At 38.1% G+C, this 15,229-nt stretch overlaps 1 protein-coding gene across 1 annotated transcript in view; it reads left to right on the forward strand.

Moving 5' to 3' along the window:
• Window positions 1–255: 255 nt before the first annotated feature.
• The window catches only part of CENPI (centromere protein I), a gene marked incomplete at its 3' end in the record, with an annotated part of 41,661 nt that continues 26,687 nt past the window's right edge, over window positions 256–15,229 (forward strand). Inside the window, exons 1-5 of the mRNA XM_080831290.1 lie at window positions 256–311; window positions 1,990–2,222; window positions 3,234–3,371; window positions 7,442–7,560; window positions 7,848–7,955. Coding sequence (XP_080687416.1) covers window positions 2,003–2,222; window positions 3,234–3,371; window positions 7,442–7,560; window positions 7,848–7,955 — 585 coding nt within the window. The 5' untranslated portion in view covers window positions 256–311; window positions 1,990–2,002. The remainder of the gene's footprint in view (window positions 312–1,989; window positions 2,223–3,233; window positions 3,372–7,441; window positions 7,561–7,847; window positions 7,956–15,229) is intronic.

Raw genomic sequence — 15,229 nt, forward strand, 5'->3', positions numbered from 1 at the left:
ATTATTAGGACAGTGGGAACGCCAGCCAATCAGCTAGCTCCAGCAGCAACGGCCCACAAGCCGTGGGTCCCCTACCTGGGGCGGGCGGGGCAAGAGGATCTCGGGATTGGATCTGCGTCAGCGTCGGCGCGCGCGCGCCTCCTCGCGCCGTTGAGTTGTAACCCAACCAATCAGGCTTCAGCAGAGCGCGCCGCTCTGCCTAGGGCAGCCTGGGTCTCTGAAGAAGCGCATGCGCGGGGCGGGGCCCGCTCTTTTGAATCCGGGAGGCGGCGTTCGGATTCCTGAGGCTTTGCGACTGAGGAGTGTGTTAGGTGAGGTACTTTTACTTTTAAAGACCGCGCGAAGTGGGGACTCTCAGAGCAGAGGGACTCTCCTGATTTCTGAGCAACTCTTCTGCAAGATGTGGCAGGGATCGGCCTTTTTCCCCAGCTCAGATAACTGTCCAGTGGGTCGGTCGTCCTGGCCGAGTTTGCTCTCTGTAGTGGCGGTCTGTGAGGGGCTGGGTTTCTGGGAGGCGATGGGACAGTTCAGCTGGATGGGGTGAGAAGCTGCTCTCCCGTCCTTTTTTTGGACCCCAGGAAACTACTTGGAACTCGGAACCTCCCATTGGGTTAGATACACACATCGCTCTCCAGCTCTGGCCTCATGTTCTAGGGACGTGCGATTGAGTAACTGCCATTCCAACGATTTCCTTAGTTTTTCCCATTTGAAGCCAAAACTTAAGTCTTTCTGGGTTCCTCTCTTTCCTTTTCCGTACATCCTGTTCTTTTATCCCGGCCTTGCCCAGTATATCTCCAAAACGTATCAGTCATTTTTTACCTTGTCCACCGCTATCTTAGGCCTACTTCATACTACAGTCATATTTCTTCTGGACTGGTGAAGGCTTTTAAATTTTAACTAATTATTTTTTAAAAAAGATTTTATTTATTTATATGACAGAGACAGCGAGAGACGGAATACAAGCAGCCGCTTAATCGACTGAGTCACCCAGACGCCCCCTGACGGATTTTTAAAAAAAACCTTCAGGGCACCTGGGTGGCTCAGTGGGTTAACTATCTGCCTTCCGCTCAGGTCATGATCCCAGGGTCCTGGGATTGAGCCCTGCATGGGGCTCCCTGCTCAGCTGGGAGCCTGCTTCTTCCTTTCCCACTCCCCCTGCTTGTATTCCCTCTCTTGCACACACTCTCTCTCTCTCTCTCAAGTAAGTAAAATCTTTTTAAAAAAATAAAAAAAAATAAAAATAAAAATTCGTCTGTTTTCACTCCTTGATTCCCAACATTCTGTTCTCCACACTGCAGCTAGAAAGTCTTAAATCAGATGGTGTCACTCCCCTCTCTCACACTCCTCCCACCCTACCCCCATAAGTTTCAGGAGATCAGAGACCTTGACTGTTTTATTTTATCCCTAGTAACTAAAACTGCTTTGCTTTCGATGATGTTCAATAATTATTTACTGGATAAATGACTTAATTAATGGGGAATGATTCTGTTGTGAGAGTCCTTAGTTTGGTCACCAGTTTGACTTTTGAACTAAGCTGTTTTAACTTAGCACTCATGAAGTGGAGAGTGTAAAAGATTAAAAACAAAATCAATGGGGGGTGGAGGAAAATAGTAGTGAGTGGAAAAAGTAAGATTGAATGTATGCGACGGATTCGTTTTGGACTTGATTTTGTGGTAGAGCCATTTTAAGAGAACTTGCTATGTTGCTTGTGCTTGATTTTTTTCCACAAGAAGTCCGGTTCAACTGGTGAATATTACCCTGGAGAGTTGTTTCTCCCTATTCCTGTTTAGGTCAAGGGCTTCTGTGAAAGTTAGCCTTTTTGTTGCCTGGATGGTTGTTAGGGTTTTTGTGTTTGTGTGAGTCTGTATTGTTTGTATCCTAGGTATTGTGTACTAAATGTTGGGAATACAAAGTGGATATGCTTCCTGTCTTTGTGGAGTAAAAAGGGATGGTTTGTTTAATGGTAACTTGGCACTTGTTTCTGTATAGAGTATGTGCAGTAATGTCATCTCAAAAGAGAGTTAAGGACTCTCAGGCTCAAAAGAGGACTTCGCAAGTTAGTGATAGTTATCAGACTAATCTGGCGGGGGAAGAAAAAGAAGACCTGGATGACTCAAAGTGCAGCTTGAATGATGAACAAGACAGTCCACCAGAGGATTATGGACATGCTGATGATCAAGGAGAAGATGCTCTGCAAATAGCAGTGAGATACTTTGAGAAGGGTAAGACAGATAATTTTCCTTATGAAAGTTCTATTTCTGTAAAAATGTCCTAGACTTTTTCTTATGGATTTTTAAAGGAAAGCATATTTTTGCTCAATTCATGCTTTTCTTTATTTAATAGGCATTTATTGAGTGCTTCCTAATATCAGTATGCTGGGTACTGGGGATACAACAACAAAGAAAATTCTTGGCAAGGTAGTTTCCAAGCTGTTGCACATTGGGATTATCTCGGAATCTTTTTTTTTTTAAAGATTTTATTTATTTATTTGACAGACAGAGATCACAAGTAGGCAGAGAGGCAGGCAGAGAGAGAGAGGGAGGGAGGGAGAGAGGGTGGGAGGAAGCAGGCTCCCTACTGAGCAGAGGGCCTGATGTGGGGCTCCATTCCAGGACCCTGGGATCATGACCTGAACTGAAGACAGAGGCTGTAACCCGCTGAGCCCCCCAGGAACCCCTTATCTCGGAATCTTTAAAAAACACTGATGCCTGGCATCTGTAAGACATTCTGATTTTATTGGCATGGAATGCAGTCTGGGCATCAGGATTTTTAAAAGGCTCCCTAGGTGATTCCAATTTGCAGCGAAGTTTGGGAACTACAGTCCTAGTATTGAATCTGCTTATAGTCTAAGTTCAGTACTTTTAGTTAGTTTAGAGCAGAGATGCCAGGACATGATTCAGTTTTCCTCACGGAAGGTGCTGTTCCTCTATTGCTGTTAAATTTTCTAGAATTTTAAAGGCTTTGAAAGGTTTTGGGGAAGGCATTTTTAACATAGATCTATTTGTTTAGCAGCACCTGGATGACTCAGTTGGTTAAGTGTCTGGCTCTTGATCTTAGCACAGGTCTTGATCTCAGGGTTGTGAGTTCAAGCCCCATGTTGGGTTCCATGGTGGGTGTAGACCCTACTTTTAAAAAAAAGCTATTTCTTTTAAGTATCCTAAGTTGTAACTGTTGGGGTTGAGGACTGAAAAAATTTTAAAGGTCCCACTATTTAATATTGTTCCTTTTTCCAGATTCTGCTAAAACTTCACAGAGTAAAGATAAAATCTTGGAAAAGCACTTGAAAACTGTGGAAAATGTGGCATGGAAGAATGGGTTAGCTCCAGAAGAAATTGATGTTCTATTAAATGTGGCACTCAATGGCAAATTCGGTATGATAAGGGGATATATTTGTCATCAGTTTGCTATTAATTTTGCCTTCCAGACTTTGAAATAGATTGTTTATTGGAATCAGTTGCAGTACTTTATTTGTATTATTTTCTTCATAAGACCAATCTGGTAAGATCATAAAGTGGGCCTTTTTTGTGTTTAAGTTATCTTATGAACCAGAAGTTTCTGTGTACATATACTGAGAATGGTTAGTTATTACATGTCTTTACAAATAGAATGTATAGACTCTTGTCACCAAATACATGGGAGTCATTTTTAGTATTTCTCTTAAGAAGCATAGATAAGACAGCTTAAGAGATCACTTAGTCTCTTTCATTGCTTTTAGGATCACTTACTATGGCAAGTCCCTTTTGAAACTGTCTCCATTCCATTGTGTTTGACTTTAACAGTAAAGATGCTTTTTCTTTTGTGGAAATGCTTCCTTTCCTGTTCTAAGTGCCTTGGGGAGGACTTAATGGAGAGGGAGAGGTTCTTAGAAAGAAAGAACACCTGGCCAGTATTCTTATTATTTATTTTTTCAGACTCAGAAGGTATTTTAGGCCTTGAACATCTATCCTCATTTTAAAGGCGAGGAAACAGAGACCCAGAGTTGTTAAAGAGACTTGTTTAATGTTAGAGCTAGAACTGGGGAGCTCAGATCTCCTAACTCCCCTTCTAGTGTTTATACCGCATCATACTGCTACTGGGTTTTCTACTGGTTATTTTTTTTTTGAAATATTAAGACATCTATCAAAACTTGATGCTTTATATACTCTTTCCTGGGTCTTGCATATTGGGTTCTTTTGTGTATGCCCTAACATCATGTTTTGCAGGGGTGTGTGTTTTAAAGCAATAACACATTACTAGCCGAATTCAAAATATGACTCTCAGGTATTTTAGTTCTCTACTTTTACTAGATTAGTTCTGTGTGTTTTCCTACAAAGTGAAATTTGAATTGGCTCTTATAAGTGGTTTCAGATTGTTTGGTTCTGTTATCTTCCCAGGAACCCATGTTTAACTGATGAGTGTCTATTGAGAATTTTCTCCCTTCTCTTAAAACATGTATGGGATATACAAGTGTTTTATATATTGGAATTTCTCTTTTTTGATATCTCAGAAATGAATGGTTAAAAGGTTTTCATGATGTTTGCCAGGTCTTGTGGCAAATGCATGCTTCAGCCTTGGAAACTTATATATGACAATTTTAAACATAATCTCTGGCTTTTTATTCTAACTTTTCATTTTTCCCTTAAGCTGGAATTGATGATGTCAGATAGGGCCCCCTTAATTATTTATCTCATTTTAGTTATTTCTGTGATATTTTCCGTCACCACTGTATCTTTACCTGTAGATCTTTTGCTAAGTTGAAATTCATATTCAGGGACAGGTGTGTTTGAAATGTCATATTAAGTACAAAAGGACTTCAGACACTTTAGAAGTTAAAAAGTCACTGGGAAGTAAGTATTGAGTCTGTATTGAATTCACCCCTTGAATTTGGTACGTGTGTGAAGTGTTAGTGGTCAGACTGTTTTAAACTTTAGAAGGGTTAGGGGATGGGAGTGGGGGAAAAAAGAAAATGAAAACAAGAAACCATGATGGAATACAGAAGTTTTTATTCTTATGATTCATTACCTGCCATCACTTCTTTCTTCCTTCTCTGCAGAATGATGGGGTAGAAATTGAGAATGTATGTAGCATGAGCAAATTTAGAGATCTAATGTACAGCATGATGATTATAGTTAATAATACTGTATTGAATACTGGAAATTTGGTAAGAGAGTAGATTTCAGGTACCCTCACCACACAAAAAATGGTAACAACATGAGGAGATAATATGTAAATTAGTGTGGCTGTAATAATCATTTCCACTATGTATATGTATATCATATCATCACGTACATCTGAAATATAAATTTTATTTTTCATTTTATTTTATTTTTAAAATTTTTAAAATTTAGTAGCATTTATTGAGTCTATAATATATAGCATTGAGCTAGGAAATCTGGAACATCCTACTTATCCTTGACTGGATAATAACAGTAGGTACAGTTCCTTGGGAAATTACTATCTCATAGTCAGTCATAGGCTGAGTGATGAACATTTACCATTTCACAACCCTAGGAGGTAGATACTTTATCCCCATTTTACTTATAGAAAAGCCAAGGCTCAGATGCCTGAAGAACCTTGTCTAAGATCACACAGCTTGTCAAGATGTGTAGCTAGAATTCTTTTCTTTTCTTTTCTTCTTGATTTTAGGTAGGTTTTTTTTTTTTTTGTTTTACGTTTGGCAAAGTTTATTCATTTTTCTTTTTAAAGATTTTATTTGTTGGAGAGAGAGAGTGCGAGCATGCACAAGCAGTGGGAGCAGCCGGCAGAGGGAGAAGCAGGCTCCCTGCTGAGCGGGAAGCCTGATGCGGAATTTGATCCAAGGACCCTGGGATCCTGACCTGAGCCAAAGGCAAACGCTTAACCTACTGAGCCACCCAGGCTTGCCTACACACTTTTTATTTCAAAAATAAAAAAATAAAGAGGAGTCTTTACCCTCAGGGGAAAAAAAGATGTGTATAAGATGTTTCTGAGAATGCTACTTGCAGGCAAAGTTAAGATCAGTGCTATTTCAGTGAGTGGATGTGATCATCATGCTATAATACGTATAAAACAGTGTTTAAAGTCACATATATTTCTAAGAATGCTACTTGCAGAAGTTGAGAACAGTATTATTATAGTGAATGGATGTGATCAGCACACTGTAATGCATGTAAAACAGTGGTTAAAGATGCATGGATCCAAGATGTTTTTAAGAATTCTATTTGCATGAGAAGATGAGAACAATGTTTTTTCAGTGAGTGGTTGTGATCACCACATTATAATGTAAATGAAACAATGCTTACATACCAAAAATATTGATGAGATATACATTTAATTCTTGAAGACTTAATAAGCAGAAATTGATATAGGGTGTATAAAAAGTTATTTGCAACATCACTTCTATTAACAGGTGGGAGAATACCATGGAAGCCCAGAGAGTATGATGGAAAGATTGGACCAGTATAAAATATTATTACTGCTAGCTAATTCCAAGTATAGCTATTCCATTCTGCTATCCTCCCCACTTTTTGGGAGGGATGGAGAATACAAATATATTTATTTAGTTTATTTATTCTTAAATGAACCAGCTCATGCAAGATGTCTGTCAATAGTTTTAAATAAGTCAGAATCTATTGTGCCATTAAAAAATAATAACAAAATAAGAAATAATCTTGGGGTTCCTGGGTGGCTCAGTTGGCTAAGCATCCGACTCTTGGTTTTGGCTTAGGTCATTATCTCAGGGTCTTGGGATTGAGCCCCCTGTCAGCCTCTGCACTCAGTAGGGAGTCAGTTTGAGGATTTCTCTCCCTCTCCCTCTGCCCTTCCCCTGCTCTGGGACATGCGTGCTCTCTCTCCGAAGTAAATAAATAAATCTTTAAAAAAAATCCTTGAAATTTTCTTGAGACTTTTTTTGAAGTATAATTCACATACCATAGAATTCACTTTTTTTTTTAAAGATTTTATTTATTTGACAGAGAGAGAGATCGCAAGTAGGCAGAGAGGCAGGCAGAGAATGAGGGGGAAGCAGGCTCCCTGCTGAGCAGAGAGCCCGATGTGGGGCTCGATCCCAGGACCCTGAGACCATGACCTGAGCCGAAGGCAGAGGCTTAACCCACTGAGCCACCCAGGCACCCCTGAATTCACTCTTTTAAAGCATGCAATTCAGGATATTTTTTAGCATATTCACAGAGTTGTACAACCATCACCACTCTTTAATTCCCAAACATTCATCATGCCAAAAAGAAACCTTGTAGTCATCCTTCCTTTTTAAATAGAAATACAGAGCCTAAGAATTTGCTTTATTGTTATATTAGAACTTAAAGATACATTTTTGTTTGAAACTGTTTTGTAAAGATGATAAGAGATATCAAATACTACTTTTTTATTGCCTTCAGTATAAAGTGAGATTTTAGGACTAAGTGAATAATAGTAAAGGAACAACCAATTTTCTAAAATGTAGTTTAATTTGGAGTTTGCTTTCTAGGGAGTGCTGTAAACACTCGGATATTGAAGTGTATGATTCCAACAACTCTAATATCAGAAGATTCTGTGGTTAAGGCGGTCTCCTGGCTTTGTGTGGGCAAGTGTTCTGGTAGCACCAAGGTAATCTTTTTAAACAGTTTGATGATAAGCCCTTCAGAACCACTTAAGGGCTGGTAAGGAATAGCCACTTACGGAGTAATGGCAGTGGCCTTTTGTGCAAAGGCTGTAGTTTTGGAACAATATAGCTTGATGCAGGGACTTTGCTCAAGCAGAAATTTTTACTGAGAAATAAAACCTATTATCCTGCTTTTGTGCTAGAAGCTTCTAAAACAGCCCTGAGTGGGGAATTAAGCTCTCTCCTGTGCCAGTTATATTTCTCTAAAGATAAGCATTTTGTCTCTCAATAGGTACTTTTTTATCGTTGGCTGGTTGCAATGTTTGACTTCATTGATCACAAGGATCAAATTAACTTGCTCTATGGCTTCTTTTTTGCTTCATTGCAAGATGATGCACTGGTAAGTAAAAACTGGACAACATCATGTATCAGTCAAATGGCATGTTCTTGTATGTTGACTTACCGTGTATACTTCAAAGAGCCACACAATGCATTTTTCCTTATTTTAAAATACATCAAGCATATAGAAAAGAAGAAAGCATAACGTAACAAACACCCTTGCACCTCTCATATTAACAAATAAAATGTTTTTATCATATTTCTTTATATCTTCTTTTAAGGAAATAAAAATGTTACGGATAGAATTGACTCCACATTGGAGTCTCTGCTAATTTAGAGCAATGATTGCCATCTTTTCTCTCTAAAACCACTTCAACAGGTCCTATGGGTCACTTATTCTACATTTTCTTGATTAACGCTGTAAAAACCTCATCAGAATTAATGAGAAAGAGAGGATTGCTTTTGATGAGATGCCAATGGGCTGATTTTGATTAAATAGCATAATTATTCCCATTGAAAACATTAATAACTCTAAGAAATCAATCTACTGTCCACCTGGAAGACTTTCAAGGACCATCAGTAGTTCATAGACCATGTGAATCATGGTCTATGAAACTGATGTTTTCATTCTGTTTCTTACATTGTACTAGGTGCTGTAGAAGACTCGAAGTGCTGGGGCACCTGGGTAGCACAGTTTCATAGCAATATCAAGATATTATCTGGTATTTTCATTGAGTTGACATTTGCACTGATAGCGCTAAAGTAGTGGTGAATAAAACTGCTGGTGCCTTAGCAAGAATCAGGGCAGTGGGGCCAAACTGTATTAGTGGTCATTTTATTCTTCACTATAGTTTTTTTTTATATATAGTTTTTTTTATAGTTTTTTTTTAAAAAGCTAGTTTCTCTCAGTGTCCCAAATGAAGCAGTAAAAATTCATTAATTTTATTAAATTTGAGCCTTTGAGACATGTCTTTAATATTCTGTGTGATAAAGTGGGGAGTATAAATAAATCCCTTCTGTATACTAAACTGCAGTTGTCCTCAGGAAAAGCACTTGTGTTATTGAGTTGTGAGCTAAACTAGCTGCTTTCTTCATGGAATACCATTTTTACTTGCAAGAATGACTGACATATAAACTATGATTATCCAGACATGGGTATTTGGCAGATGTTTTTTTCAAAAATGAAAAGCCAGCCTGTCATTTCAAAGAAAACGACTCAGTATTTGTTGTCAGTGATAAGATTTGAGCTTTCAAGTGAAAATTATGAGTTTGGAAAATTTGTATCTACCACTGTGAACTTGACAACTTACCAATACTTAAACTTTTCAAATGAAATTGGTAACAGTATTAATGAATGTGATTTTTAGATATTGTATAATGAAATGTGTCAATATTTGGAAGGTTGGTGTAACTTAATGAACCAATATTTTCCAGATGACCAAGTATGATGTTGTAAAATTATGCATGGATCAAAGATCAATTCACAATGAAAGATATATCAATGAATTTTATGTATGTATGTGTATATTTATTTAACATTGTTTTCAGTAGACTTTAATTTTATATAGCAATGAACTGTAATGGAATACTACAAAGAGAGTCCATTGGTAAGGTTTCAGATACTACATTGTGGCTAACCCTTAAGAGACTACCATTTATCAAGACTAATATACAGTTTTCTGAAAAAGCTACTAAAATATTGCTTTCTTTTCCAATTAGACCTATCTGTGTGAGGCTGGATTGTCTTCATGTACTTCAATTAAAACAACATAGCAGGTTTAGTGCTAAAGCAGAGAATCCAGCTGTATTCTATTAAGTCGGAAACATTAAATAGAATTTAGAAATGTAAAACTATGTTACTCTAGTCATTTTTTTGGAAAATACAGTTTTTCATCAAATATGTCATATTAACATGTAATGGGTTTATTATTTTTTAATGGATTAATAAGCATTTTTAAGTTTCTCAGGGCAAATTGGGGGGGAAGTTATAAAGGAAGAATTGACAGGATCTGATCACTAAACTGGATTAAGGGAAGGGTCAAGAGATAAAGATCTGAGGTTTTTAAGTCAGTATGGCCCAGAATGATGGTATCTTTGACCATAAAAGGAAGTTTGTGAGAAGAAGGTAGTTTTGGAAGGCATATAATGTATTTGGATTTAGATGTACAAAGGTCACGGGGTATCCTGTAGAAGTTCACTTAATGAATATTTATTAACTGTGTACTATGCCTGACAGTGAATTTAGTATTGGGAATGGAAATATGAGTAAGCCATAATAAATAATTTATGTGAGGCTTATATGCCAGGTACTAGGTGCTTTATATACACAGTTATTTTATCAACTCTAAGATGCCATCAGTTATAAGATTCATCTTTATCTTATGAACCACTACAAAATAGTACTGTCATTGAAACTCTCAGATGACATCAATTATAAGATTATTATTTTCAGAGATGTTAAAATGTAAAAAAAAAGTGTTAGACTATGTAAAGTATTTTTTTTTCTGGTCCTGGCATTCTGAAAGTTCTTTATGTTCTGACACCAGTATTCTTTAAAAATTATTTATTGAGGCTCTCCTGGCTGGCTCAGTCAGTAGAACTCAGTAGCAGCTCTTGATCTTGGGGTCGTGGGTTCAAGCCCCATGTTGGGTGTAGAGCTTACTTTTTAAAAAATATTTATTGAGCACCTACTACTTTCTGTACTTATGCTGTCCAGAATGGTAGCCATTAATTTCATGTGACTAGTGAACAATGGAAATATGGCTGGGCCAAACTGACATGTGCTGTAAATACAAAATACACACTTAATAAAATGTGGTTTTAACCCATTTAAACCTCTTGAAACCTTATGAAATATATACTTCTATCCCTATTTTATTTTATCTTTTTAAAGATTTTATTTATTTGTGAGAGAGAGAGAGCACAAGCAGGGGGAGCAGCAGGCAGAGGGAGAAGCAGGCTCCCTGCCGAGCAAGGAGCCCAATGCGGAATTCAGTTCCAAGACCCTGGGATCATGACCCGAGCCGAAGGCAGACGCCTAACCGACTGAGCCACCCAGGCGTCCCTAACCTGGAAAATCTTTTAAATGTAGCAGGGGAGAAGATAAGTACAGTGTGATAAATCCTATGATAAAATGCACAGGGTTCTGTGAGAGTATAGAGGAGAAGTAGCAAAATAAGACTAGCAATCAGAGTTAGAACTATAGGAATTTAGGGGCACCTGGGTGGTGCAGTGGGTTAATCCTCTGCCTTTGGCTCAGGTCATGGTCTCAGGGTCCTGGGATTGAGCTCCGCATCTGGCTCTCTGCTCAGCAGGGAACCTGCATCCCCCCCTCTCTCACTGCCTGCCTCTCTGCCTAATTGTGATTTCTCTCTCTGTCAAATAAATAAATACAATCTTTTAAAAAAATTTCTAAAAAACTATAGGAGTTTGCTTTCTATAGGAAGAGAGATACCTCTCCTGACAAGCAAAAAGGGTGGGCGTTGATGGTAATAAATGTGTGGGTCAGTAAGGGATACAATTGAGGGATTTCCTGCCTAGTGGTCTTGGTGATATTTTTTTCAATTTTTCACTCAAGTAGGAGGCAAAGTCTTCTGCTAACAATGAGGAGGGGATGATAAAAAATATGTATTTTAAAGATTTTATTTATTTATTTCACAGATACAGATCACAAGTAGGCAGAGAGGCAGGCACAGAGAGAGAGGAGGAAGCAGGCTCCCTGCGATGTGGGGCTTGATCCCAGGACCCTGGAATCATGACCTGAGCCAAAAGCAGAGGCTTTAACCCACTGAGCTACCCAGGCGCCCCAGGATGATAAAATATATTTGAGGAGACAGTATAAATTTTGAAATAGCTCCTGATGGAGATGGGAAGAGGAGATGATTAAAGACAAGTTTTGAAGGCCCAGATGTGATTAGAGAACATGGATATGTGATGTTACTAACATGCAAGGACAGGCAGTCCCTCTAGGGTTGGACAAGGATGCATGAGAATGATTGGGCTGAAGGACCAGGGAGTTGAGACTGAAAAGGGAAGAAGGTGAAGACAGAAGATGGCAGATTGGGAACATAACATACAGCTGAGGATTGGGATGCCTTGGTGATTGTCACGGTATATAGTGGGATTAAAAGCTGGACTAATACGAAATTGTAGCTTTGAAGTTTAAGATTTCAGGAGGGGATGGTTCAATGTAATGACAAGATTCAGAGTGACCATGGGGTGAGAGTTGTTGAAGTAGAGTGAGGAAATGAAGATTACTGGAACTGAAAATTTCTGTTTCCTTATGGATTTGTTGTTGCTACGCATCTACCAATTACTGAAGGAAAATGTTGAAAATCTCCCACGGTGAAGTATTTGTCAATTTTTTTTCAAAGTTTTGTCAATTTTTGCCATATATTTTGAATCTGTTATTAGGTGTGTACACAATTAGAGTTTTCTTACTGTTCTGATGAATCAAACCTGTGATCATGGAGTAACTCTGTTGTTAGAAATGCTTTTTGTTTTAGGCATCCCATAGATGCCTCTTTTGAATAGCATATAACTAGATTTTATTTTTAAATCCTGTTTGAGGATTTTTCCTTAACCTGGAGAATTAGTTTATTTACCTATGTAGTGATTATTGAAATAATAGGAACAAATTCAAATATCTTATTTTTAAAAACTTTTTTTTCAAATATCTTATTTTGAGCTTTCTAAATGATCTGCTTTTTTTCTGCCTTTTCCCTTCTTTCTCTCTTATTTTTGGATTGATTCCCCCTATTCTAGTTCGGAAGTAAGTTATACATCTTGTATAAGTTCTTTTAGCATATTTTAACTTGCTAAATATTTAATGTAAAAATGTACAACAATGTCACTCTTCTTACTATTTTTCTTTTAGCAGATACAGTTATTTTTCATAGAATATGTCATTTATGCTAGCATGTCATGGGTATATTATTTTTTAATGAATTACTAAACATATAAATTTCTCTCAGTTTTAATTTCTTTTTTTAAATTTTTTAAATTTTTTATAAACATATAATGTGTTATTAGCCCCAGAAGTACAGGTTGGTGAATCGCCAGGTTTACACACTTCACAGCACTTACCATAGCACATACCCTCCCCCATGTCCATAACCCCAACACCCTCTCCCGACCCCTTCCCCCCCAACAACCCTCAGTTTGTTTTGTGAGATTAAGAGTCTCTTATGGTTTGTCTCCCTCCAGATCCCATCTTGTTTCATTTATTCTTTTCCTACACCCCAAGCCTGCCACGTTGCATCTCCACTTCCTCATACCAGGGAGATCATATGATAATTGTCTTTCTCCGATCGACTTATTTTGTTAAGCCTAATACCCTCTAGTTCCATCCACATCGTTGCAAATGGCAAGATTTCATTTCTTTTGATGGCTGCATAGTATTCCATTGTATATATATTCCACATCTTCTTTATCCATTCATCTGTTGATGGACATCTAGGTCCTTTCCATTGTTTGGCTATTGTGGACATTGGTGCTATAAACATTCGGGTGCACGTGCCCCTTCGGATCACTACGTTTGTATCTTTAGGGTAAACACCCATTAGTGCAATTGCTAGGTCATAGGGTAGCTCTATTTTCAACTTTTTGAGGAACCTCCATGCTGTTTTCCAGAGTGGTTGCACCAGCTTGCATTCCCACCAACAGTGTAGGAGGGTTCCCCTTTCTCTACATCCTTGCCAGCATCTGTCATTTCCTGACTTGTTAATTTTAGCCATTCTGACTGGTGTGAGGTGGTATCTCATTGTGGTTTTGATTTGTATTTCCCTGATGCTGAGTGATGTGGAGCACTTTTTCATGTGTCTGTTGGCCATCTGAGTGTCTTTGCAGAAATGTCTGTTCATGTCCTCTGCCCATTTCTTGATTGGATTATTTGTTCTTTGGGTGTTGAGTTTACTAAGCTCTTTATAGATTTTGGATATTAGCCCTTTAACTGATATGTCATTTGCAAATATCTTCTCCCATTCTGTTAGTTGTCTTTTGGTTTTGTTGACTGTTTCCTTTGTTGTGCAAAAGCTTTTGATCTTGATGAAGTCCCAATAGTTCATTTTTGCCCTTGCTTTCCTTGCCTTTGGGGATGTTCCTAGGAAGAAGTTGCTGTGGCTGAGGTCGAAGAGGTTGCTTGCCTGTGCTCTCCTCAAGGATTTTGATGGATTCCTTTCCAACATTGAGGTCCTTCATCCACTTTGAGTCTGTTTTCGTGTGTGGTGTAAGGAAATGGTCCAATTTCATTTTTCTGCATGTGGCTGTCCAATTTTCCCAACACCATTTGTTGAAGAGGCTGTCTTTTTTCCATTGGACATTCTTCCTGCTTTGTTGAGGATTAGTTGACCATAGAGTTGAGGGTCTATTTCTGGGCTCTCTGTTCTATTCCACTGATCTATGTGTCTGTTTTTGTGCCAGTACCATACTGTCTTGATGATGACAGCTTGGTAATAGAGTTTGAAGTCCGGAATTGTGATGCCACCAACTTTGGCTTTCTTTTTCAGTATTCCTTTGGCTATTCGAGGTCTGTTCTGGTTCCTTATAAATTTTAGGAGTATTTGTTCCATTTCTTTGAAAAAAAAGGATGGGATTTTGATAGGGATTGCATTAAATGTGTAGATTGCTTTAGGTAGCATAGACATTTTCACAATATTTGTTCTTCCAATCCAGGAGCATGGAACATTTTTCTATTTCTTTGTGTCTTCCTCAATTTCTTTCAAGAGTACTTTATAGTTTTCTGAGTATAGAATCTTTGCCTCTTTGGTTAGGTTTATTCCTAGGTATCTTATGGTTTTGGGTGCAATTGTAAATGGGATTGACTCCTTAATTTCTCTTTCTTCTGTCTTGTTGTTGGTGTATAGAAATGCAACTGATTTCTGTGCATTGATTTTATATCCTGACACTTTACTGAATTCCTGTACAAGTTCTAGCAGTTTTGGAGTAGAGTCTTTGTGTTTTCCACATATAGTATCATATCATCTGCAAAGAGTGATAGTTTGACTTCTTCTTTGCCAATTTGGATGCCTTTAATTTCTTTTTGTTGTCTGATTGCTGAGGCTAGGACTTCTAGTACTATGTTGAATAGCAGTGGTGATAATGGACATACCTGCCGTGTTCCCAACCTCAGTGGAAAGCTTTCAGTTTTTCTCCATTGAGAATGATATTTGCGGTGGGTTTTTCATAGATGGCTTTGATAATATTGAGGTATGTGCCCTCTATCCCTACACTTTGAAGAGTTTTGATCAGGAAGGGATGCTGTACTTTTCAAACCCTTTCTCAGCATCTATTGAGAGTATTGTTTGGTTCTTGTTCTTTCTTTTATTAATGTATTGT

This window comes from Martes martes, assembly GCF_963455335.1.
Source record: "Martes martes genome assembly, chromosome: X".
In the NCBI taxonomy this organism is placed as follows: domain Eukaryota; kingdom Metazoa; phylum Chordata; class Mammalia; order Carnivora; family Mustelidae; genus Martes; species Martes martes.